The 26,905-nt window shown below is 30.8% G+C and overlaps 4 protein-coding genes and 1 long non-coding RNA gene across 7 annotated transcripts; 2 read left to right on the plus strand and 3 right to left on the minus strand.

Annotated features, from left to right (window-relative positions):
- Positions 1 to 7,339: 7,339 nt before the first annotated feature.
- Positions 7,340 to 15,051, plus strand: LOC108450105 (uncharacterized). 3 transcript variants are annotated; one of them, XM_017747574.2, is made up of 7 exons: positions 7,340 to 7,517; positions 10,217 to 10,305; positions 10,449 to 13,682; positions 13,766 to 14,008; positions 14,085 to 14,243; positions 14,346 to 14,498; positions 14,580 to 15,051. In XM_017747574.2, exons 2-7 carry the CDS (start codon positions 10,222 to 10,224, stop codon positions 14,826 to 14,828), a joined length of 4,122 nt encoding a protein of 1,373 aa, XP_017603063.1. In that variant the 5' UTR covers positions 7,340 to 7,517; positions 10,217 to 10,221; the 3' UTR covers positions 14,829 to 15,051. The 3 variants fall into 3 exon arrangements, with proteins under 3 accessions (XP_017603063.1, XP_017603073.1, XP_052886635.1); XM_017747584.2 differs by having other exon boundaries at positions 7,341 to 7,501; XM_053030675.1 differs by lacking the exon at positions 7,340 to 7,517 and adding an exon at positions 7,519 to 7,645.
- A 429-nt stretch (positions 15,052 to 15,480) lies between these two features.
- Positions 15,481 to 19,461, minus strand: LOC108454155 (uncharacterized). Its single transcript, XM_017752543.2, has 4 exons — positions 17,138 to 19,461; positions 16,346 to 16,547; positions 16,051 to 16,250; positions 15,481 to 15,965 (listed from the first exon to the last, which is right to left on the minus strand). Exons 1-4 carry the CDS (start codon positions 18,924 to 18,926, stop codon positions 15,910 to 15,912), a joined length of 2,247 nt encoding a protein of 748 aa, XP_017608032.1. The 5' UTR covers positions 18,927 to 19,461; the 3' UTR covers positions 15,481 to 15,909.
- Positions 19,462 to 19,884: 423 nt separating this feature from the next.
- LOC128295246 (uncharacterized) lies at positions 19,885 to 20,572 on the plus strand. Its single transcript, XR_008285591.1, has 2 exons — positions 19,885 to 20,014; positions 20,282 to 20,572. It is a non-coding gene; the product is annotated as an uncharacterized LOC128295246 (long non-coding RNA).
- A 1,183-nt stretch (positions 20,573 to 21,755) lies between these two features.
- Positions 21,756 to 22,443, minus strand: LOC108480927 (60S ribosomal protein L27-3-like). The gene has a single exon (XM_017784071.2). It carries the CDS (start codon positions 22,373 to 22,375, stop codon positions 21,968 to 21,970), a length of 408 nt encoding a protein of 135 aa, XP_017639560.1. The 5' UTR covers positions 22,376 to 22,443; the 3' UTR covers positions 21,756 to 21,967.
- A 2,056-nt stretch (positions 22,444 to 24,499) lies between these two features.
- On the minus strand, positions 24,500 to 25,370 carry LOC108483511 (protein CYSTEINE-RICH TRANSMEMBRANE MODULE 4-like). Its single transcript, XM_017786962.2, has 3 exons — positions 25,100 to 25,370; positions 24,853 to 25,003; positions 24,500 to 24,732 (listed from the first exon to the last, which is right to left on the minus strand). Exons 1-3 carry the CDS (start codon positions 25,137 to 25,139, stop codon positions 24,687 to 24,689), a joined length of 237 nt encoding a protein of 78 aa, XP_017642451.1. The 5' UTR covers positions 25,140 to 25,370; the 3' UTR covers positions 24,500 to 24,686.
- Positions 25,371 to 26,905: the final 1,535 nt, after the last annotated feature.

A 26,905-nucleotide genomic window follows, 5' to 3' on the forward strand; every position in this document is an offset into this window, starting at 1 on the left:
TAGTAAAGGGAGAAAAATCCAATCTGACTCCTAATACAGGGGCCTCTATGATACTTTTACCTATACAATTTGTTGTATGAGTTTGATTTTAACATTTAAATTGGTACATGAGTTTTTTGTCTCAAATTGATACTTGAATTTGGAGTCAATGTTTAATCTAATAAACTGATCAATAGAAAACATATGACTCAATGAATATTTGGCACGTGTATTCTAGTAAAAAAAACATAAGTATGGTTGAGATAAAAAATTCAAGCTAAAAAAAAATTTAAATATCAAATTAAATATTGAAGCCAAACTCAAATACTAAATAATATAATAACCCTAAAACTACAAATTATCGAAAATTAACCTTGTGGTCGGCCAATTTTGGGGAGTGGGTGGTTTGGAAAATTTCCAAGTCATTTAAAATTGAGTTGGCATTCGGCCGGCCATGACTTAGTCAAAAGTCAAACTATTTTGGCCCTCAATTGCAATTTGCAAATACAATTAAATAGAACAAATCTTTACTTTAATTCCTCTCATTTTAATTTTTAACCCCTTGTTTTTCACTCTACTGAGTCAAAGTAAAATTCTTCATATAATTATTATTGTAAGAAAATTATAACTATAATCAAATATTATATTTTATTAAGAAATCATGAATCAAATCATATAGGCAACCAAATCAAATATATAATGGAATAAATTCAATATAAAATAATAATTTTGTCTCTCATCACATGATACATTTATTATAATAATTTCAAATAAATCCGATCTAGTATGACGGATTTGCTATTTGTCCAAAATATGAGAAAGATTGAATAAAAGTATGATGTTTGAAAAATGAGTTTAGACAGAAAAATTAAGTCTGTTTCAGAAATAGGTCGGACTTCAACATTCAATGATCATGCTCGTCCCAGCTCATTTTATACTTTTATAATACGTTTTATTTATTCTATATATTATGTAATTTACATCACATAAAATTAAATATATAAGAATACAATACAATATAAACATTAAAAAACATGTTAAAATCTTAAATTTTAATAAAAGAAAAATCATCTAAAATATTAAATATCAAATAATACGGGTAGCTTAAAACGCACTTGGATTAGACATTTACAAATATAGATAAATTTAAGCAAAACTTTGAGCTCATATTTCGAGTCGAGTCTGGAAAAACATAAAGTGCACTAATACTATATATATGCACAACCTGAATTCAATCCAACCTAACCCACATGCACCTCTAAAGAGATGATAAATATTGTTTATGCCTTTAAGGACCGTTAAACCATTTATTAAATGATTTTATAAATAATTTAATTGTATATTTGATGTCTTAATTTAAATTATATAATAATTTTATAAATATTTTGAAATTTAATTCTAGACCTGGAGTAATTGGTAGGAGTTGAAAGTCTGATTCATATATTTAATGAAAAAAGTTTCTAAAAAATTGAATAATTAGAAGTCAAGATGTAAAGTGAACAAGTTGTATTGTCACACTTTAATAAATAATTCCAGCTGATAATTCAATGTATGGAATTCAAAAGCTGCCTACATTTGACTCTTAGGTTTGGTTTTTTCAACTATTATTTTTCTTCCTTTTGGGTGCTAAAATAATTAGTCACTCTTTTTTCAAAAATATTTGAGAAAAAACTTCTAAAATATTAATTATTCTAAAAATATAATTTACTTTACTGCCTTTTATAGATAAATTAATAGAAATTTTATTATTACTAAAATTTGTGCTTCTAGTGTGTGAAAGAGAAGCATAGAATTAAAATTGGTAAAGTATTTAGAGGTTGTATGAATAAAAAATTAATAAATTAGTTCTTGTCGTTAGATTAAAAAGTAAATTGATTATTTTGTTAAAAAAATTATTTATTTATATTGTTAAAAATTAGTGTGGTTGACAGAATAACTAAATAGTGACACGTGGCATACGATATGTATCTCATGCTGACATACAAGGACCAATTGTTAATAGTAAAAATGGATGAAATTTTTAATAGAATGATTAATTTGCTCTTTGATCTACGTATAAGGACTAATTTACCTATTTTTTAATAAATAGATCAAAATGCAATCTAACTTCTAATATAAGAACTTTCATAATACTTTTACCGAAAAATAAGACATATATGATACCGTTTTGTTATTATTTCAAATTAATTTTTATTAAAATTTCATATTGAAATTTAATTACTTATCCTAATGAGTCATTGTGGCCTATCTTTATTTATATTATTAATTTTGATAATCATTAATATATAAAGCTGGGTAGGACAAATTTATAACTCAAAGATGACTCATACGACAAATTGCCGATGCTAAAGTCGGTGATTTGGTCCATTATTGCCAACTTAATAATAATTTTAGACTAATTGTTCAATTTGATTAAATAAATTAATAAAAAATTATAAGAATAAATTTAAAATTGATTTAACTATCCAATTCAATTAATCTGTATTGATTCATGAATCAACTAGTTTAATGTTTTTCTTTAAATTAATTTTGATCTAATCAGTTTAACCGATCGATCCAGTTTAGTTTAAACATTTTGTTTAAATCTCACCAAATAACAGTGTAAGAAAATATGAATAAAGAATAATATTGGAAACTTATTCTTGGTTGAGTTTTTTAATTAATATTATTTTGTTGTAACAAATTAAAAGAAATAAGTTAAAATATGGTTAAATGTATAATTTCAGTGTAAAAGTAGGGAAGTGGTGCCTATAAAATATTGAAACAAGTTTGTTAAAAAGCTAAAATCATTTTTATTAAGATACATCTTTTTAAAAGTTTCACCTCAAGATTTTTTTTTTAGGTCAAGTTTTAATATTTTCATCAAGGATTGCAGACGGTTTTAAATTTTAATTATTTTCAATTGAGTGATACAAATTCATTTTTAAATAGAATGGATTGAAGAGGAAATTTTGAAAACTTAGGAAAAATTTTACTTTGTTTTTGGACACTTTGCTATTTTGTAGCTATGTTGGATTGATGGAGTAAAATTAAATTTAAAGTTGAGTCAAATTGCATCACTAATGAGAGGTAAAAGAAAACTTTCTAAATGTTATTTTTTCATTTCACGTGACTCAAACTTGAGGCCTTACCTAAGAGGCATCAAGTATTTTATCGCTTTACCCAACATGCAAGATTTATTCAAAGGTTAGGCTAAATGTTCGAAATTTGGGTAGATTTGAACCAAAATATTAAATCTGAAAAAAATATTTGGGTAAAAATATAAGCCTAAGGGTCAAGTTCAAGCTAGACCTGATTATGGGCCGAGCCACCCGCCAAGCTCAAACACTTGCCTAAAAAGTGGGTGGATTTAAGCAAAAATATAAGCTCGAAAAATAGGCTTGGACAAAAAATAAGGCTTGTTTTCTACATAGGCCAAGCCTCGGGTAGGATTTTTTGGCTCGGCTAGGCTCTGATCAACCTAAACTTTCTTTTCCTACTGCTTTGTTGTCATTTCGCTATTATATTGTTATTATTTTATTGTTTTTATTTGTAACTATTGTTTTATTATTAATTTTACTATTAGTTTAGAGGTGTTTGCTTTGCTAGGTTGCAATTATCTTAGTGTTATTAAGTATAAAGATTTTTTTTAAAATGTATTTTCAATTCATTAGGAAACATTTATTTTAATATTTTTAGTGCATTTGATGTATTATATTTTTTTAATTTGTTTTATACAAAATAATCTAAAAAAATTTAATACGGGCAAGTCAGGTCGGACTTGAGTTTAATATTTTTAATTGGGGCCAGGGTTGGGCATAATTTTAGACCCATTATTCAAGTCGACCCAAATCCGACTCGACTCATGATGAAGTCTAGTTCAAGCTCTTGACCATGTTTCAAGTTTATGGTATGTTATTTTATTTGATTTTATTTAATATATCATGTAATTCATACCATATAAAAGTCAAATGGTAATATAATTTTTGCTTTTGAACTTGACAACTAGATTCATTTTGGTCATTGAATTTGGATTTCGTCAAAATTTGATGATGTGACTAATGTCCTTAGAATATGACTAGATTGGTCAGTCAGACCAATTAGATTAAGAATCGATCATTATACTGATTTGAACAAAAGAGTTGATTCAGTTGAATAAAAAATTGTTCAAAATTGAAAACTTGGACAAAAATCAGTAGTTGAATAGGTTGAACCGATTTAATAGTTTTTTATTTTTATTTTTATGAATTTTTAATTATTTTTTAATTATTTTTTGTCTAACAGTTGAACCGATCAAACTGATTGAATCGAGAACCAGTGGTCTCATCAGTTCAAATATCAGTCTAATTATCAAAACACTGTATGTGACACTCTAAGATTGCACTATATCATCACTTGAACATTTATATATATCTTTTTAATTTTTAAGTGATAATATAGTACAATATCAGAATGTTACGTTGCCGAACTTTTATAATTTTCAGATTTAGGGATTAAAATGAAACTAGTTGTTAAGTTCGGAGTGAATAAAAAAAATAAGTACCAAAATGAATCTAGTTACAAGTCAAGGGCCAAATATTATATTATCCCAAAAGTGTTATAAATTGAATTAAGAAACATTTAAGCCGATCTAGGGATCGAAAAAGATTTTTTTTTTTTGAATATATTTTTTTGGGGGTATAGATTTAAAATAAATAATAAACAAAAAGGGGAAATTTCTTTATCATCCAATGAAAGACAGAGTCAGTCATTCACCTTCGGTTACCCAAATAAAACATAGAAGGGCGGTTTGGTCGGTCATCAATGGCCGCCAAGTTGAGACAAAAAAGAAACACATCCTTTTCTATGTTGTTCAATGACCAATCAAACCTTCTTTATGTCTTAAACCTCCTCAACACCACTCCTTTTTTTTTTTTTTCTAAATTCATGAGTTATAAAATATTATCATTTTTAATTTTTACATAAAAGATGTTATAATCAATAAGTAAAAATATTAGAATTTTTGGGTTTTCAATTTAGATTCATAAAAAATTAATAAGCTCTTGATAGGGAAGCTAATTTTTTTTTTTACAGCTAGAGATAAATTATCAATTTTTAAATGTTAAAGTGTAAATTTATCATTATACTGATTTGTAATTTTTAAAGTTTTGAAGGGGCTATAAGGCCATCGCCTGCCCCTTGTCTACACTCCTGGACCTCAATCATGTTAGCAAAAGATACGATCCAAATCAAATATAGTTCGATTATTTATCAAATTTCGTTCTATAATGTTTGATTTGTTTATAATTAATTGTGTATTGGATCTTATTACACTTGTGATGATGTGAGTGAAAGAAAAATAAAAAATATTTTTTTGAAAAATTTTCAATAATGAATATAAGTGGAGTGGTAATGAATTTATGTTTTAATATTATTTAGTATCTGTTCAATCGTTGAATTTATAATATATAATCTTTTATGAAAGATAAAATTGTCATAATAATAATAATTATAATTTAAAATAAAAGTATTTCTGTGATCTCATAATTGAGTTGGCACAACTCAACCCAAATTCAATTTAAATAATAAAAAATATTTTTAAGTTTACATTTAATTATAAAATATAAATAAAAATCTTTTTAATTTTTTAACAGCAAAATGGACTTATTGGGTGGGTCAAGCTTGCCCTTTTTTGGAACTAGGCTTGAACCCAGCTCGGCCTGACTCGATCCATGTACAACTCTACTGGCAACCCGACTTAAAATAGAAAAATATCAGTTTGATCCCTTTAAATTTTATAAAAATATAAGTTACTAAAAGTCAAATTACACTTTACCCCCTCAATATGATAAAATTTTAATTTAATATTTTAAAAATTATAAAGATATAAGCTAATACAATGATGAAATTGCATTTAAATTTTCATAAAAATACATAACTCAAATTCCTCCCCAAAAATAATTTTCGACTTCACCCTAGTTGAAAGGATTGCAATGTGATTTTTTCTAGCAAGTAAAATCACTAATACAAGTAATAAATAATACACGTTCAAATAACTACAATTATATTTAAGCATTATAAAACGCAACAGACTAAAAAATGAAATATCTTTCGAGTTGGAGTAAATCTAGAGAGAGCCTAGGGGCGTAGATAAAAGGGTAGACAGTGGACTGGGCCCCTAAAAATATTCACGAATAATTAAGAGAAATAAATAAATAAATATTTTTTTGAACATAATAAATAAATATTTTTTTAAAGTTGTGAATGATTAACTTAACATTTAATATCAAATTATTTATCATCTCATTTGTGATTTAATCGAGTAAATTAGATCTTTTTTATTTACTTTTATACGAGTGTAGTATCACGATTTTTAATTTTTTTTATATAATTTTTAGAATTACCCATAGTCTCTCCGAACCATTAAATAAGAAAATAATACATTTCAGCGCACTTGAACCTACGTCCTTTTACACTGACAATAATACCTATACCAACTACGCTTAGACTCATTCCACAATAAATTGGATGTTCTTAACACAAAAGAAAGTACAAACTAATAAATAATGAATTAATAATGGTGATATTTTTTATTGGATTTTTGAGATTTACTAGAACCACATTAGCTAATGGTATTATGTGCTGTGGTTCTCACCTTAAATGCACTAACATTATTTGCTTAATTCCAAGGTAATTAGATTTTTGTTAACAACTACAAAATCTAAAAAAATCAAGATAGTTATAATTATATCTTTTAAACTAATATTATATCTAAAAATCAAGGTAATCATATTATTTTATCAAGATATAACATTATTCTGTTTTGTGATTGGATAATTATAATATGATAAAATAAATAATAGTTTAAAAGAAAATTTTAATAATTTAGAAAATAATTATAACATACTAAAGAAAAAAAGTTAAATAAATTGGTTATATTTTATTTATTAGGAAAAACCGTTTTTAAGAAACAATACAAATAATACATGTTCAAACAATTAGCACTAGAATTAATCATTAAAAAATAAAACTGGGCTTGTAATCAAAATACTCGAACCTATCAATTAATATAGAGTGATTAAACTCGATGGTTGAATTGAATTATTTTAAATATTTTTTGAATTTTTAATAAATTATTTAATCAAACTGAATGAATTATTGAATTAACGAATCGGTGGTTTGATGAATTCGATCATCGGTTCGGTTCTGAAAACTTTAAACCAAAAAAAATTAAATAAAAATTCTATGACATCAAATTATGTAAAAAATATTTAATTGAAAAAAATCAATATGGTATGAAAAGTAATTAAGAAGAAATCTATGGGTGATATATTATGTAAACGGCAGCGTTCCGACCCAGGTATTGTGGCATTGGCTGTTAAAAGTGTGGCCCACGTACGCTCTCACTTTATATACCAAAGATTCTCGCAAAATTTTCATCGAACGCCATCATTCTTCACCTTCTTTTTATTTCAGAAAAATAATTTCAAATTTTTTCAAAAAAAGAATTCGCCATTTTTAGCAAATCGAAATTGAAGAATCACAGCAAAGCAAAGCAAATCCGGTAATTTTCTCAACAGGCAAGAAGATCAAATCTCTTTTTTAATCCTTCTTGCATGTATATATATCGATGCAGTATTACTTGTTACTGAATTTTTTGAATTTTGTGTTGTGGCTATGGAATTTATATGCGTTTCGAACTTTTTAGGTAGGTATTTTGGTTGATGATTTTTTTTCTATCAAAATAGCGACTGTTTTTAATCCTTCTTGTATGTATATATATATCGATATAGTATCACTTGTTATTGAGTTTTTTTGCTTTCGAATTTTGTGTTGTGGCTACGGAATTTATTTGCGTTTTGAACTCTTTAGATCGGTATTTGGTTGATTTTATTTTCTATTTACTTGCTGGATTCGAGAAAGTGGAAAGAAAATATCGAAATAGCGACTGTTTTTAATCCTGCTTGCATGTATATATATCTATATAGTATCACTTCTTACCGAGGTTTTTGAATTTTGTGTTGTGGCTATGGATTTTATCTGTGTTTTGAACTTTTTAGATCGGTATTTAGTTGATGATTTTATTTTCTCTCCACTGGATTTGAGAAAGTGGAAAGAAAAGATCGAAATAGTGACTGTTTTCATAGTTTCTTTTTGACTGTTAATTTTTGATCTTCACAAGATGATCGTCGTTGATCATTATCGCCGATTGCATCTATTTTGATCACTGTTTTTGTTTGCTGCTGTAATTTAATTAAATGAAATCTACAAATCGATGTTTAGTATAGTATTTTTATGTAAAATTATACACTGTTTTTTAGCTCCTTTTTTTCAGTGTGGCTTTGTTAGGTTAAAAGTCTTTTAGATCTCAAGGTATCTGTAACGTATAGAATTCCTCTTAGTTGTCCAATTTTTCTTTTTAATTTTTAATAAAAAATTAATAATATTAAAACTCCACTTATAAACAACTCCTTGTGTTGGTTGGTTGGTAGAAGATAAAAAACCCAAAAAGAAATAAAAGAAAGTCATTACTCTTTTAAAAATACATCTAATATTATTTTATTATATAATTTGATATTTTATATATTTTAAATTAGTTTGCTATTAGTTTAAAACTTAATCAAAGATATTGTAATTATACACTATAACGAAAATATCCTTAAACAGCATATCTTTCATAGAATAAAAAAAATATGCAGAATAATATTCAAAGCTAAACCTTTATAGTTTTTAAGGTACTTCACTATTTATCGAAAACTTTATTTGTTATTTATATTTTTTATAAATATATTTATCATTAAATTCTGTTTTATCATAATTTAATTTTTAAAATATTAATGTTAAAATTTGAAACTTTACGAGCTTAGGTTATCATTAGTGATAATTAAGATTTACTAATTATCATCCAAAAATTGGAAAGGAGGCAATAGGGTGAATGATGAGAGAGGTTTTCCTAGAATTACAATTTTTCTGTCTCGCCTTTATATAAAAAATATTTATTTTTCTAATTAAGGTAAAATTTTAGAAAATCTATTATTGATGTAAAATTTGATTTTATTGAGAAGTGGGAATTTAGATGGGGTCCCACAAACTTATTTCATCTCACATGATTGGTGCAATGAAAACAAAATCATCTGTCTATGCGTTGGAAAGTTACAAATGAATACAATAAAACAAAAATAAAAACGATTATTAGAAGACAAAGAGAAAGAAAAAAACCATTTTTACGTTAATTTTAGCCAGCTAGGATCTCGGGCCATTGAAATTCTTAATTGTCCTTTTAATCCATTTATATTTAGAAAAAAAAATTTAATTGCTGATATTATTTTTCGAAGATTGAAATCCACCTTGCTAAAACTACAAACGACATGCATTTTATCTTTCAGCATGTAATTCACATAAAATGTCATGACTTAATTTGAATAACTGCTCTCTTAATTTTTTAGCCATTTGGTATTTGGTATTTGAGTTTGATATTTTCTTTACATTATAGTATTTTATTTATTTCAATATGTTATCTGTATTTGGAAAATAAATACATTTTAGTACCTACAAGTAATAGCATTAATTTTTAGTGTTTAATTTGGGTTTAGATGGTTGATTTGATGAAAGTTAATTGCTAATATTATTAGGTTTAAATTTTAATAATTTTGTTAATAAAATAAATCTAGTGTTAAATTTAAATTTGTTTATTTTTGTATTTAATTTGTCAAATTATTGATTTTTCGGTTTTAAGGTTGGTTTGATTAAAGTTAATTACTAATACTATTAATTAATTTATAATTAACCCTAAAATCTAAATTAAATACTAAATAGTTAATACGGTAATTTTAAATACCAAAATGTATAAAATTTACCAAATTTCATTGGAACAAAAATTGTCAAAGCCAGATACTAAATAATGTATTTAGTTAATTTTCTTATGTCAATCACACATAAACACATTAAAATTTTAAACATGAATGAAATCCATATATCGCACTTGTGAGCTAATTCATGTTATTTGTGTTTATACAAGTCATGTTTATCACATTGTTTTATTGTTTATTAAACCAGACGTTAGTAACTTAACATCAGAGGGTACATATTTCCTAGAATAGAAGAATAGATTCTGAGAGTTTTATTTGTTTTCTCTTTCTTATGGGTAATGGGACTATTAGAACTATATTTGCTTCTAATATGATTTTATTCAAATTAACATGTCAATGAAACTCCGTCATTTCTAGATGATTAGATATATATTTTTTCAATTCTGAATTGTGAACTCCAATGATCACAGCGAACATGGAAGGAGACAACCTAGTAAGTAGTGAAATCCCAGTGACGAAAGCTGTTGAGGACACTGAAATTGTTGCCGATGCGGTTAAGGTATTTGCATATCTCTACTTTCTGCAATTTTTATCAGTTTTATCTATTGAATACCGTTTAACTGAAAGCAATTCAGTCACTGTATTACACTCTTGAGTGTTTGAGGTTCACAATTAGTTTATAATAATGGTGAAAAATTACAGGCCTCGAATGGAGACTTGCCGCTAGTAGAAAAGGAAGAAACCACCCTGGATGGAGAATTCATTAAAGTAGAGAAGGAAGCAGTAGAGATGAAAGATGGTTCTAATCCGGCTAATCCTGCTTCTAACCAAGACAATGAATCGACCATCGAAAGAAGCTTGAGCAATCCTGGTAGAGAACTACTTGAAGCTCAAGAAAAGACGAAAGAACTCGAGCTTGAATTGGAAAGAGTGGTTGGAGCGTTAAAGCTTTCTGAATCAGAAAACAGCAAATTGAAGGATGAAGTTGTGCTTGCTAAGGAGAAGTTGGATGAAGTGGGGAAAAAGTATGAAGAACTCGATCTCGATCATAAGAAATTGCAAGAACAGATCATTGAAGCTGAGCAGAGATACAGTTTACAGTTAAGCAATTTGCAAGAGGCTTTGCAAGCTCAAGAGACGAAACAGAAGGAACTCACTGAAGTAAAAGTAGCATTTGATGGTCTCAATATTGAGATCGAAAACTCGAGAAAGAGGATGCAAGAGTTGGAGCAAGATCTGCAGAGTTCCATTGAAGAGGCTCGGAAGTTTGAAGAACTGCACAAACAAAGTGGTTCACATGCTGAGTCTGAGACACAGAGGGCTTTGGAGTTTGAGAAATTGCTTGAAACTGCGAAACTTAGTGCAAAAGAAATGGAAGATCAGATGGCTTCATTGCGGGAAGAAGTCAAGGGACTCTACGAGAAAGTTGCTGAAAACCAGAAAGTCGAGGCAGCACTTCAAAGCACAACAGCTGAACTTTCTGCTGCTCAAGAGGAGTTGGCGCTTTCGAAATCACTAGTATCAGACTTGGAACAAAGACTTAGCTCAAAGGAAGCTCTTATAAATGAGCTGACTGAAGAGTTGGAACAGAAAAAAGCTTCAGAATCCAAGGCAATGGAAGATATCTCAATTCTTGAAATTACTTTTGCTGCAACTAAAGAAGATCTTCAAGCTAAGGTTTCCAAGTTGGAAGATATCAAGTTGAAACTGGAAGAGGAAGTTAAAGCAAGGGAATTGGTTGAAGCCACACTGAAGGATCAAGAAGTCAGTGTTTCGATTGCACAAGAAGAATTAAGTAAAGTTCTAAATGAAAAAGAAGCTTTGGAAACAGCCATTGCAGATCTTAACAGTAATGCAGCCTTGTCGAAGGAGTTGTGCAACGAACTTGAAGAAAAATTGAAGCTTTCAGATGAGAATTTCAGTAAAACCAATTCTCTATTGTCCCAGGCTTTGTCTAATAATGAAGAGCTTGAACAGAAACTGAAATCTCTTGAAGAGCTACATAATGAATCCGGAGCTGCTGCAGCAACTGCTACTCAAAAGAATCTTGAACTGGAGGATATACTTCAGGCTTCAAATGAAGCTGCAGAAGATGCAAAATCGAAACTGAGGGAGCTTGAGGCACGTTTTATAGCAGCCGAGCAAAGGAATGTGGAGCTTGAACAACACTTGAATTTGGTAGAGTTAAAAGGCTTTGAATCCGAGAAAGAACTGAAGGAATCTTCAGAGAAAATATCTGAACTTACCAACAAGTTGGGGGAGGCCATCGAAGAAAAGAATCAGCTGAACAATCAAATGCAGGAATATCAGGAGAAGATAAATCAGCTCGAATCAGCTCTAAATCAGTCAACAACACAGAACTTGGAGCTCGCGGAAGAGTTGAAGGTTGCTTTAGAGAGAAGTGCTCACCATGAGGACAGAGCTAATATGAGTCATCAACGCAGCCTTGAACTAGAGGATCTGTTCCAGACATCTCATTCCAAATTAGAGGGTGCTGACAAAAAGGTCAACGAGTTGGAGTTGCTACTTGAAGCAGAGAAGTACAGGATTCAGGAACTCGAGGAACAGTTAAGCAATTTAGAAAAGAAATGTGGAGATGCAGAAGGCGAGTCTGTTAAGTACTCTGATAAGGTATCTGAAATCGCTTCTGAACTTGAGGCATTCCAAGCTAGAACATCGAGCCTTGAAATTGCACTACAAATGGCCAATGAGAAGGAAAAGGAATTGACAGAGTGCTTAAATTTGGCAACAGATGAGAAGAAAAAGCTAGAAGAGACATTGCAAAGCTCCAATGAAAAGCTTGCTGAAGCCGAAAATCTGGTGGAAATCTTGAGAAATGATTTAAATCTGACACAACAGAAACGGGAAAGCATTGAGAATGATCTTACGGCTGTTGGTTTGAGAGAAAGTGAGGTTATGGAAAAGCTCAAATCTGCTGAAGAGCAACTAGAGGAACACGTAAGAGTATTAGAGGAAGCTAAGGCAAGAAACTCGGAGCTTGAGTCATTGCATGAAACTTTAACAAGGGATTCAGAGCTTAAACTGCAAGAAATAATGGAAAATTTCACCAGCAAGGATTCTGAAACAAAATCCCTGTTCGAGAAATTGAAAACATTTGAAGATCAGATAAAGGTGTATGAAGAACAAGTTGCTCAAGCAGCTGGACAGTCTGCGTCTTTAAAAGAAGAATTGGATCAGAGCCTACTGAAGCTGGCTTCTTTAGAAAGCACAAATGAACAACTCAAGAGCGAGATATCGGAGTTCAAAAATAAAGCTCTTCAGTCTTCCTCAGAGAATGAACTTTTAGTTCAGACAAACATTCAGTTGAAGGGCAGAATTGATGAGCTTCAAGAATTGCTTAATTCAGCTCTTTCTGAGAAGGAATCAACTGCTCAAGAGATTGCTTCTCATATGAGCACGATTAAAGAATTATCTGACCAGCATACAAAGGCCTCAGAACTTCGAGCAGAAGCCGAATCACGAATTGTGGAAGCAGAAGCTCAATTACACGAAGCTATTGAGAAATACTCGAAGAAAGAATCAGAATCCAACGATCTGATTGAAAAGTTGAATGCGCTTGAAGTCCAAATTAAAACATACGAAGAACAAGCTCATGAAGCATCCACAATTGCTGTATCTCGACAAGTAGAGGTTGAAGAGACTCTTTCCAAATTAAAGCAGCTTGAAAGCTTTGTCGAGGAACTGCAAACCAAGTCGGCACACTTTGAAAAGGAGAGTGGAGGACTTGCTGAGGCAAATTTTAAGCTTACTCAGGAACTAGCCGAATACGAGTCAAAACTCGGTGATTTGGAAGGCAAATTGACCGCATCCTTGACCGAGAAGGATGAAACAGCTGAACAACTTCACATTTCGAAGAAAGCTATCGAAGATTTAACACAGAAGATTACTTCTGAAGGGCAGAGTTTACAATCTCAGGTTTGTTGAAAATTAGTATAATGGTTTTTTCTATTTCGAGTTCGATCTATAAAATTGGTTTCTTAGTCTTTTTAATGTTACAGATTTCTTCACTAATGGAGGAGAATAATTTGCTCAACGAAACACATCAGAACACAAAGAAAGAACTTCAATCTGTAATATCACAGCTTGAAGAACAATTGAAAAACGTAAAAGAAAATGAAGAATCTCTAAAATCAGAGATTAACAATCTCAAGGCCAAGATTACGGAGAGTTCCTTACTGCAAACTCGTATCAAAGAACTTGAAGAACAGTTGGTGACAGTTGAAGCTCAATTGAAAGAAGAGGTGCACTATAGTCTGTTAATAAAGAAGGATACCGACCGTTGACATGTTTTCTAATAATTCGGTTTCTTGCTGATAGGTTGAAAGTGTTAAGACAGCCGCCTCGGTAAGAGAAGCTGAATTAACTTCAAAATTAGAGGATCATGCACAAAAGATTAGTGATAGAGATGTTATCAATGAACAAGTGGTTCAACTTCAACGAGATTTACAACTTGCTCAAACAATGATCGCTCAACAGGTTAGACATTTATTAAAAAGAATAGACATTTTTTTTTGATCATTTTGCCGTATGATGAATTGATGATAACACCAAGTTCCGACACCAACTTTTGTCAAACAGAAGGATGCAGATTCTCAGAAAGAGATGGATCGAGAAGCAGCTTTAAAATATTCCATCGAAGAGCTCGAAGCCAAAAACAAAGAATCATTACACCTCAAGAAACAAGTCAAAGAGTTGGAAGATAAATTGCAAGAAGCTGAAGCTAAAATGAAGGTCAGTTCATATTCAAGATCATTTTCGCTACATTTTCTTGAGAAAGTTTTAAGTTGCTTACAGCCAAATCATGTGTTGCAGGTTGCGAGCAGTGCAGCTGAATCGAAGGATAGTGTAGAGGTGAATTCCAGAGATATTGACGGATTAACATTTTCAACACCAACAAAACGAAGGAGTAAGAAAAAGTCGGAAGCCGCTTCCGTACAAGTTGCTTCCTCTTCTTCATCAGCTACCCATACTGAGGCTTCTCCTTTGACGAACTTAAAGTTCGTTTTCGGAGTGGCCCTTGTGTCAGCGATCATTGGTGTTATTCTTGGAAAGCGTTATTAGTTTAGGGTTTTTTCCCCTTCCTTTTTGTGTTTGATTTTACTACATTGCTGATTTTTGTTTTCTTTGCATTTTCCTTCTTTAAGTTATGAAGCAGAATAGAAAAGCTTTATTGCTCGGGTTTTGAGGTTCGGTTGGGGAACTTGTTTTCATTCTTTCCCTTGCCCGCTTTGTCAAAAACAGTCAGTTTTATGCATATCGATATTTAAGTTTGTATTCTGTAAAATTGAATCGGATTGATCATGTTTCTGGTTTATATCTCCTATCAAAACTCTATAAACCGTAACTATGCCGGCTCTTCATTTTCCCTAAAGTATCCGAAACCTATGTCCATCTCATGGACAGAGGTATGCAGTATGATTCTCCAAATATAGGGAAAGAAGTAAAAAACATCAAACACTCACCTCTCGAGTCTGAGTAAGATCAAAACCTATCATTTTCTCAGGGAAGAAACTTACGAAGCATTCTTAAAGAAACTTCATGTAACCGATCAACAATCCTTAAATGCAAATTAAAGCTATAATTGCAACCGGAAGCAAGAAATTTTAGCCCGGGCTTAGTACAACATTCTGGTTGGTTAATATTCAAATCCCTAATTTTCGCAGCGCCTCTGAAAGGAAAAATTGACCCAACCTAAACAAATTGCACAAACGACTATTCTCATGTGAAGTTCGTATTAAGACTTCGAAACTTGCTTAATAATTATTGCAACAGGTAACTATTCGAAGGAGCAACCGTAAATTACAACCACATTTTTCTACAAAGAGCTATCTCTGACACTGTACAGCTTTGCTCCTCGGTCCGTATGCAAAAACGGAAAACTAGACTTTAAAGCAGTAGCTTCAACTTTACGGGAGAAAATTTTCCTAAATCCATACTATTTATTCCGATTTCCGAGCACTCGAGCAAAATTTTCCTTTTTCTCAATTTCTCCTCAACTAGCTATGACATAATTGGCAACAACCACTAATTCTACTATGGAAAAAGCATTTTAACTACGAAGTTCACGTGACGGAGGAAATAATAATCAGCGATCTAAAGTAGGTGAGAATTGAACCGGTTTTGATGCACCATAGCATTGTCTTCATATCTCCTCCTTGACCCCCTTCAATCCATTGAAAATATCTAAATCCATAAACCCTGCACATGGACCACGTGTATGAGTTTACTTCATCCCCGAAAACTTCTATATACTAGGAAATATAACACAGAAAACTATACTTACTTGTACTCAAGAAGTCTTCGGCTTCATCACCTGGGGGTGTTAAAGTTGTTCTGTTACCAACAGGGGGATCAAGTGACTTCCAATCTGAACTCTCATGATTGTCCGGGGATACCTCATTATCGGCAATCCAATCTTCAAGAATATCTTTGCTGTTAAATACAAGGGGATCCAGGGAATCCTTTTCTTGGTTTTGAAGAACCCTGCAAAAGAAATTAGTGGAAACTCAAAATTTTATCACGACCCTGTTACTGTGAACTTCCTAAAGATTAAAGTCAGGTTTGGTGTTTTGACTTACATTTGTCTCAGATATAAGTTGTATTGAACAAAGACGAGATCGCTAAGCCTTCGACGCTCGAGAAAATTTCTTGTATTGTGTATTTCTTCAATGGAGATCTTGTTTGGTTTATACCCAATTGAACTGCAAGTTTGACTGAGAATGCGGATGGCCAATCGTTGCAAATTCGGGCAACCTCCACCGTATATAGACCACCATTCACCTAATAATATGATGAATATGACAGACAATGCGATAAGATCACCGTTGCAACTTAGATACGTATCTCTCTCCTACACTTTTAATCATCAATTCCGAAGTAAAAAATATATAATAATTCGAAAAACGGCAGATTAGTTTTCTTATAAAGCATATCGTAAATCTATGAAAATCATACTGTAACTTTCTTCAGGATGAAAAGATAACAAATGAAAACTAAGGAGTAGTTCCTAAAGTTCGTTAAAAGTATCATGGAGGCCCCTGTACTAGAAGTCAAATTGCATTTTGCCCCTTTTACAAAGAAAAGGAGGGCAAATTAGTCCATGAAGGTTAAATTAAAGAGTAAATCAGGCCTTTTTGTTAAAAATTCATCCATTTGTACTGTTAACAGTAGAAATAGATGGAATTTTAACAGAACGACCAGTTTGCTCTTTGATCTAATATACAGAGACTAATTTGCCAATTTTTTTAGTAGAGGAGGCAAAATACAATCCAACTCCTAGTACAGGGGTCTCCATGGTACATTTACCCCTAAAGTTCTAAATAAGCACGAAATAGCAATATGGAAGTTCCGATCTATGTAAGGATACTTACCGGGAAGTAAATTATCTCGGGCTCTGACTGCCATTGGCCTTCCTAGATCTCCCATAGCATTCTTGTATAAATTTATTTCTCTAACAACTTGGTCCTGGATGTTCGTATCAGGAACTAACCTCTCTATGCTATCAAATACGGCTGATAGGATATCATTGTGTATATGTTCCTCGGTATTGTAGAAAATTTTCGGGTTAAGGAAGAAACCCGCAGCGTAAAGAGGGAGATGCCGTTGTTGTTCCCATCTGTTATCTATAATATTCCAATAGACCATATAATCATCTTGCTTGACAAGTTCTTTCTTAATCGTTTCTTTTGCTCTATAAATCCCGGCATAAACATATCCCATTGCGGATCTTTTCTTGCTACCAACTATTTCTAGGACTCGTAAGAGGGGATACGTTATACGAGCAATCAACACACATGAATTCCAAAACGACCTATTGTTAACAATATCCGACATTGCTTGACCCCCGGGTTCCTTTGCATACGGACACTCGAGCCAATCCTGAGAATTAACCATAGCTTGTAAATTTAGCTTGAGATCAGCCATTCTTTTCAACGTTGAAAAGTTCGCAGCAAAACAAGTAAGTGCCGGTTCCACAACGTCATTCCCAGAAGTAAATTTTCTCATTGTATTCAAAACCGAACTCTGATTGTAGATGAATCTTGTCAGAGATTTAGCTTGTTCGATTGTTTCGTTTATCCACTTGAGGTTACTGAAATCTTGAAGCATCAAATCGACACAATGTGCTAAACAAGGAGCCCAATAAAGAGAAGGAAATGATTCCATCAACCTTTTCCCGGTAAAAAGGTATGGCTCTTCACAATTAGTGATTACTTGCACAACATTCTCAGATCCTACTTCTTCAATCACCTGTTTAAGCAATTCAAACAAATAATCCGCGGAATAAATAGCATGTGATGCATCCACGGATTTCATAAACACAGTTGCTTGAGGACAATAAACCAAAAAACTTAACAAAACTCTCCCGTTTTTCGTTCTACATTGCTCAACTATAATCGAACACCCTGTCTTCCCCCACATTGCTTTATTCCTATCGATATCATCCTTTACTTCCTCAATTACATTCTTCAATATCCATCCCCGAAGATCATGACAAGACGGCGGTACAACCCCAGATCCTCCAGAAGCAATAGCATCAATCATTGGTTGGAAACAAACCGAGTTCACCGCATCCAAATTAACCCCAATATCATACAAGAATCTCGCTATGGCCATATGAATCGGATTCTCTCCCCCATTTGGAACCAATGCAAGATCGGTTTTCAGACAAGGACGGTTACTTTCAATCAAATTCCGATCCCGACCCCGACCTCGTTTCCTACCTCTACCAACTTTACTAACCACATTAGAATCACCTTCCAAAGTGTTCAAAACCGAAATCGGTTTAATCCCAAAGTTCATATCATCATGAGAACCCAAATTTTCGACCTCACCACCGATATTCAGATTACTACTACTACTACCACAAGCTAGTAATTTCGGAATCAATTTTTGTTTCTTATCTTGTTTAACTAAAATCCCATTCAAACTTTCTTGCATAACGGACCTAACCCCTTGAGGAACTTGTTCACAAATTGGTCCCTGACCTTTTCGACCTGCTAAATGTTCTTTAAACCTATGAATCCCACCCCCTTTAAACAATTTCCCACAATACATACATTTAATTTGTATTCTTTCACCATTTTTAAACACTTCACAATGGTTCCAAGCAGGATCTTGTTTTTGCCTTGTAATTGATATAGGAACCAAATTCAACTCCATTCAAAAAAACCCTTTTTACAGCATTAAAAAAAACATATACCCTTCACTCAAAACAGTAAAATTTAGCTGAAATTATAAGAACTTACTTGATTCTTTTTCTGGGTTTTTGGTGGTTCATCTGATTATATGAACCAATTGAACCGGTTGTTTGAACCCAAATTAGTTTTGAAGGGGTTTGAGGTTGAGGTTTCAATGGAAGATTTTAACAGCTTTGTTTGTTCCGAAAGGGATTTTTTTTTTTTGGATTAACAAAAAAAGATTAAAGCTTTTTTGGGTATAATTGGATTAGATGTTAATGGCGATTGGTCGGAGTCAGACCGGGTAATTTGGTCTGGCCATCGCCAACGCCAACAAAGAAAACTTTTTTTTTTTTTAAATTGGGAAAATAAGGTTTTATTTTTTTAAATTAAGGAAATAAGTTAAAATGGAAGTTTTATTTTCTTATAAATACTTTTAAAAAATATTTTACCTAGTATATTTAAAAAGAGGGTAAACTGCTCTCAAGGTCACCAAACTATTTAGTAAATTTACATTTTGGTCATTCAACTTTAAAAAGCTACAAAATGGTCATTAAATTATTTAAAAGTTTCCATTTAAGTCAGTAAACTATTCAAATAAAGAAAATAGGATAGGACTAAATTGGAACGCGCTGCAAAAGTAGAAGGACCGATTGCGATATCCCCTCAAGCGAAAACACGCGAATCCTGGGGGCAGATCGGGTCGAGGCTCAGGTCGACCAAAAACGACGTCGTTTTGATGCTTGAGGAAACTAGCCAAAAGAGTGTCGTTTTGGCACCCTATAAAAGCCCATAATCCTTCAAAAAATTCATTCCAACCCCATTCCAAAAAAAAAACCTCTTCTCTCTCAAAAATTCCCAAGCCGACCATCGAGCGCCGCCGTAGCTCCATCGTGGCCACCAACTGTCAGCGATGGCGACCGCGACCGTTGTCCACAGTGGTCGGAGTTCACCGAAAAAGGCCATTTTGACCATTTTTCCTCCCTCGTCCCTGGTTTGAGACGAAAACGCCCAAAAGGCCAAAAAATCAAAGGAAACCCCTCGATTTCGCTTTCTCCGATTGCAACAAAGGTAAAATTTTCTTATTTCGAAAATATATGAATATATATTTGCTATATTGAAAACAAATGTGCAATATGAAAATATACCTTAGAGAACTAAAAAAGTTTACTTTCAATCTGTTGTTTTGATTTCTTTGTGTGTTTCTCTCTACTATTATATTCAAAATAACTATCCAAAAAAAATACATAGAGTTTTCTGTGGCTTTATAGCTGATTTCAATACAATATTTCATATTTTTGGTATTGTTTACAGTCTTTTCTACCGTTGATTTTGTAGGTAGCAGTTGGGCAGTGGAGGAGTGGTAGTGACAAAGGCCAGGGACTAAGGGCGACACTAGGGTTTTAAGGTTTTGGGCCTTTTAGGGGTTTTATTTTTATTTTTAGGCCGTTTGGACCTTGTAATTTGGATTTTTGTTTGTTTTATTATTTTTTATTTTTGGTTTTTGGTTGTCTAATTTGAGCTTAGGCAAATTTGGCCTGCTACAATCATGATCAATGTTTGCTAAGATTATGGTTGAGACTTCTGTAGAGATTAAAATTTGTTTCCCAAAATTATTTTGGTATTTAAGATTGAATGCGTAGAATATGAGATATTATGTAATGTTGTCATAAGGAAAATAAATATGCGTTACTCTTTTTCCTTTAACCGATGTTTTGTCTCACTGAGTTTTTATCTTAGTAAAATTTTAATGAGGCACATTATTTACCAATGGACATCAAATGAGGAGTTTTATAAATATTTTATTATTAAATGAATGACCATCAAAATCAATATAAATTTGATATATATTGAGACTCTAATATTTGTTAAAAGTAGAATTTTATTTTATTTATTCCTTTTTATGTCTATACATGTAAATTTTGGACATTGAAGTTCATTTCCTTCTTCAATTTTTCTTTCTTTTATTATTATGACAACATTGTAACCCCATTTGTGAAAATTTTTATTTTTCAATTAGTATATAGAATAATTATCAATAATAACAATAATAAAATGAGATGAAAAATAAAGCCAGTTAAAATTTCCAATACATTCATAATAACAACAATAATTTATTTTATTCTTTCTTTTTACATTTTCCTTCATAGTTTTTAACTCTTTTTTTTTTTTTTTACACATGATGTATTATCATGCGAAGAACTTCAACACCTCTTCAATAAGATTTCAATTTTGAAACTTATAGGTAAAAAGTTAATGTGGTGTAACAGTCTAATACTGATTATAATTTTCACATAAAAGTCTTAGATTAAGAGAAGAAAATGTATTACATAATAATTTAAGTAAAAATATTATGAAAATTTTATATTAATAATTATATTTTATTTTATTTCTTTTATTTAAAAAATAAATTAATTTTTATGCACTAATTCAAATAATAAATTAATCATTTCGACTGCCCTAGACTCTGGACTGGCAACTACCCGTAGTCGCATCCTCCTCCCATTTCCGACGACCCAACCTCTATCTTCACCCCATTTACGTCGGCCTTCTCCCCCTCCTCCGTTTTACACCAAATATTTCTCTTACTTGTTCAGCCATTGGTACATTGTTTTCACAGCCCGTGTCGATTCGATTTCTCAAACCAACAATGGCATGTTCTCTCGAGGCGTTGGTGACTAATTTTATCTTCACTTAGTTTCATGAGACTACATGAGTTTCGTGGAAAGAACCGTAATCATAATGCAGCTCACTAACAAATCAATTAACAATTATAAAATATATATACAAACATTAAAACTAACTTCTAACATTATATTATTTAATTCTCCATCTTCCATAGATCTATGAAACAAAAAACTTGAAATCAATAAAACACTCAGAAAATTATATGAATTTGCAACAGAAACGAGAAAAATCAATAAGAAACCCAGAAAATATCTCATTGCACAACAGACTCAAAATTCAAATCCAAAATGTTAAAGAAACTACATAAAAAGCTTTAACACCATTAGAATAAATCATTCAAAACCTAAGTTTAGTAAAGAACCACCTGTTCTTCCCCGTCTTGAACCTCTCCTGAAACCTCTCTTTAGTGGCCTTACAAGCCGCCACTTTCTTGTCCTTGGCCTGGAGAGCATCGGCGGTGACCACGTCTTTCAAATCCACGTCGAGGGTGTAGCGCGTGGGCATCAGGTGCTGGTAATTCACTAGCTTGACGAAGCATTTCACACGCGATTTCTTCGCCGTTTTCTTGGCCGAGTCCTTGCGGATGACTTTGCTCGGATACTTCTTTGTCCCGGCGACCAAACAATGGCCGTAAGGGCGGTCGCGTGTGCCTTCGTCGAAGGATCTAACGACCACGGCTTTGCGGCCGGCGTATCGGCCTTGGAGGACGATCACGGCCTTGTTCGGTTTTAGAAACTTCACCATTGCGACGACAGCGGCGGCAATGGATGTGATTGTCGAAAATGATAAACTTGAAATTGAAGTGTATATATAATAGTACGAGTGACTGAAAACCCTAGCGCTTTATTGATGAATATTAGTGGGTTTCTTTTATGAATAAATTTGGGCCTTATTTGGATTTTGGACCTTTGCCCAAAATTTTAAAGCTAAATTACTATTTAGGTCTTAACCTAATAACTCCAAAATTGGGGCGTAAACTGTTTTTTTAGTAGCATACCTATTTATGAATGTGAAATAATAATAATAATAAATCTTTAAAGGAGATTGTATCTTACCTGTTTTACTTCAAAAATAATACATTAATTCTTGTATGTTGGATAAAAGAATAAATTAATTTTTTATTAAAATTTCATCTATTCTTATAGTTAAAAATCCGGATATAGTGATGAATGACTACGCGTAACTTAATGTTAATATTAAAAAATTATTTTTAATAATAAAAATGGAGGTAATTTTAACAGAATGATCATTTTATTTTTGATCTAATGTTCAAAAGTTAATTTATTCACTTTTAAATAAAGGGAGTAAAATGTAATATGCCTACTTCTTGTTATGATTTACTTCTTTTTTTCATATTGTTGTATCTCTAAAGAAACAATCGATAAAAGAACCATTGACCCGTAAAATTCCATACTTGGAAGTTGGGAAAAAACCATGTGTTAGACCGGTGTCATCTCCAGAAGAAGAAAATGTGTTGCATGTAAGAGTTTAAATGAACGATGCTTAAACAAACAAAGCTTTATTCATGTTTGTTTGTGTATTTTTTTGAAAATTATTTATGTTTGATATGTGTTCGTTAAAAATTTCAATATCATGTTTTGAATTCGGTTTGTTTATTATTTAATATGTTTAAACTCAATGCTAAACATACATGTTCATAATCAATAAAAAAATAGCTATTTTCATAAAAAAAATATTATCTTTAAATAAACAAATCTATAAACGATAGAAATTTATATTTTTGAAAACTAGTTGGAATGTATTCTTATTAATTAATACGTTTTTGGTTCACACGACTTGCTAGTGTTTGTAACTAATTAGATAGGTAATTTTAGTTTATTATTAAAAATTTTAGGTTTTATTGAATAATGGGAAGTTTCAAATTTCAAGATTTGTTTAAAATATTTAATAACTTGATTTATAATAATGAGGTCCATTTTTATTTGTTATTTTATGTATCTCTTTATTATTTGTCAGCGTAGGTGTTAAATCTACACAATTTCCTCTTCATGTATGGTTACTTGATGACATAGAGAGACCCACTCTTATTTTAACTCTTATAAATGTTGTCACTATGGTAGCTGGGAGAATTTTTCTTGTAGCCCACCTTCTTCTTCTTTTTATACATTATGAATCTTATATCGTTGATAGATATAATAACATACCCCTTGCTCAAAAAGATGTTAAGAAGGTTTAGTCTATTCTACAATTATTCCAACTGAATTATATAACATTAATTCTAGATATGAGATCTTATCGAACCATTTTATTTTATTTCATTACTTATACTTATTTAAAAATATTATTAATTTTAGCAAAGGGAATCGAACCGATTATTCGTGAGAATCAAATACACTTTTATTCAAACGCATTCATTTAATAAATAAATCATGAATATTAGATAGAGATATTAATATATTATGTATCACTAGTAATGGATAAGATTATATGACTTTGATTTTAATTAAAATAAATAAATTTTAAAAAAGCATTCTATAATATTTTTAACTCCATTTTAATTGATTTTTAAATAATTTTAATATATGATCAAATCACATTTACTCTTATTGATATAAGAGTTAAAACTAAACATAGCCCTCCTTAACTCACGCACTCAAATCCACGTCTCCTTATATTGAAGGCAATATTCATACCAATCAAATTACCAATTGGTATTTTAAATACTACATTAAAAAAGCACACTAAAATTTTTTAATATTTTAGATAGACACAAAAAATGTTTTATTGGATTCTATGCCTTCAATTATATGATAATGGAAGATACTTCTGGAAATAAATATAGACGTGGAAAACAATAATGCTTAATTGAAAAGAAGTGTGACAAAACAACCACCATAGAAAAAATAATGATACAATAATATAAATTTATTCAAAACATAAATACATGGGTAGATTAACCTAAAAAAGTCATCATCGTCCCCAGTTATACAATCAAATCTGAATCTGTAAAAATCAATAAAAAGAAACCCATAATTTCTATAAAACAATGGAAACTAATATATGAACTCCAATGGAAAGAACAAAAATAAAAGCTTCAAAAGCATGCATCCAGAAGGCAACAACAGCAAAGGGCAGCACAACTGCAATTCAAACGATTCAATTTCATCAGTATATATATATAAATATATAAAAGAAAAAGAAGATTTCATTGTGTATATATGTATGTATGTATGTATGTATAGGTATTAGGTAGTACTTACCATCCTTTCCAGAATCCATCACCTCTGGACTTGGTTTCGACAGCAGCCGGATTTTGCTGACTGTACTCGTCTTTGCTCATCGGGTAACCGGCCGGCGGTGCAGTCACGTAGGGTCCTGGCGCCGTGGAGGGTGGTGGTGGTGGGTATGCAGCTGTTTGATCATTAAACAAGTACTAAACCACATTAATATTTCTGGGTTTTTCATGTAAGCTATATAAGAAAGGAAAGATTGAAGAAGAGAACCGACCTGCTGATGATTGATTGAAGTGTTGCTGGTTGTGATTCATGGCTGGAAATTTAAGCTGAAACAAGGAGACTTATATATTATGTTCCGAAAGGAAGGAGACGATTGAGTAAAGTGTAAAAGAATGAATGATGAAGATGAAGATGAAGGGGTTTGATGGATATATATATAGAGAGAAAGGGGAATAGGGAATGGCGGTTTCTTAGAAACCCAACTTTCCTATCTCTTTCTGAATACCGGTTGGCGGCCTGCACCGCGTGGCAGGTGGAGCCTAAGACCTGGATATATACATATATAAAATAATAATTCTATTTTTAAAAATGTAAACTCTTTATTTATTAAATTATAAAATTCAAGTATAATTGTAACACTATTTAATTTATTTTATCAAATTCAAGTTTATTAATAGCTAGTTTAGTATTTTTTTTTGAAAAATATTGTAGAAAAGTAATTTGTAGAAGTGCTATGTTTAGTATTATTGGTAAAAAGTACTTTTGAGAAATAAAATGTTCATTTTAAACATGCCATTATCAATAACAAATATGTATTTGAATAATATTCAAATTAATTAATATTATAATATTTTAGTAAGAATATAAAATAATTTATTATAACTTATCGTTAATGTTTTAATATATGAAATATAAATTTTAAATATTTTTATACAATAAATATCAATTATTTATAAAATTTAATTAGAATATATAAATTATATTTTAAATAATTAAATATTTTAATTAGATATTAACACACTTATATTATTTAAAAATATTTTTATTTTTAATTAATAATTTTAACACATTTATAATTAAGCACCAAGAAGAAAAAAATGGAAAGTACCATATTATTAAAGAGGTGAAAAGTAATTAAGCACAAAAATACTTTTAATAGAGGAAAAACTAAAACTAGAAAAGTAATTAACTCTTTTTTTTTCTTTTGAAAAGCCAAAAGTTTCAGCAAAAATGACGTATTTAATGTAATTTTTCTTCAAAAGTGTTTCTTTTAAGCATTTAAATAAAATCTTATTATTATTTTAAAATGTCCAAGACCTATTAGGTTTCAAGTAAATACAAAATTAAGCAACATCAAATCGGATTTATTAATATATTATTTACGAAATATTAAACTCTTTGTCACTTAATCGGATAAAATATTATTTATGAATATATTAATATATTATATTTAAAAAATTAATTTATTATTAGAGTAAACATATCAATAATATGGTTTTGACATATAATATATTATATTATATTTTAATTAATTTTATGTATATATAATTATTCAAAATTAATGGAGTAGGAAAATATTAAGTCATGTTCTTGAAAATTTCAAAGTGTTATATATATTTTTTCTACGCATTAATTAATTTAGTGGACTCGACAAAAAGAAAAAATAAAGTGGTGACATGCTATCTCCGCGTATGAGACCTAACTTTGCTGTCGTGTTGCTTCCAGTCATTTTTTTATTAACTAAATATCTTTGTAATTTTATATTTTAATTTTGTTTTTTAAAATATTAATATTTTAATTATTTTTTTCCCACCGAGGAGTAACAATTTTTTGGATAAATATATTAACTTAAAAGAGGAACGGCCGTAAAATGCTTTTTTTTGGTAAAACAAAATTCAGTCCCTGAACTTGATATATTTCTCTCTTTGATCCTTTAACTTTTGTTTTTTTGTCTACATACTGGGACTAATGCAGATGAAGATTTAGTTTATGGACCAAAATGAAAAAAATACTAAAGTTAAGGACTAAATATTGTTTTATTTTATTTTATTTGTATAACGCGTGACGGAAAGGGGAA

The sequence above is a fragment of the Gossypium arboreum genome, chromosome 7 (assembly GCF_025698485.1).
Source record: "Gossypium arboreum isolate Shixiya-1 chromosome 7, ASM2569848v2, whole genome shotgun sequence".
NCBI lineage: Eukaryota > Viridiplantae > Streptophyta > Magnoliopsida > Malvales > Malvaceae > Gossypium > Gossypium arboreum.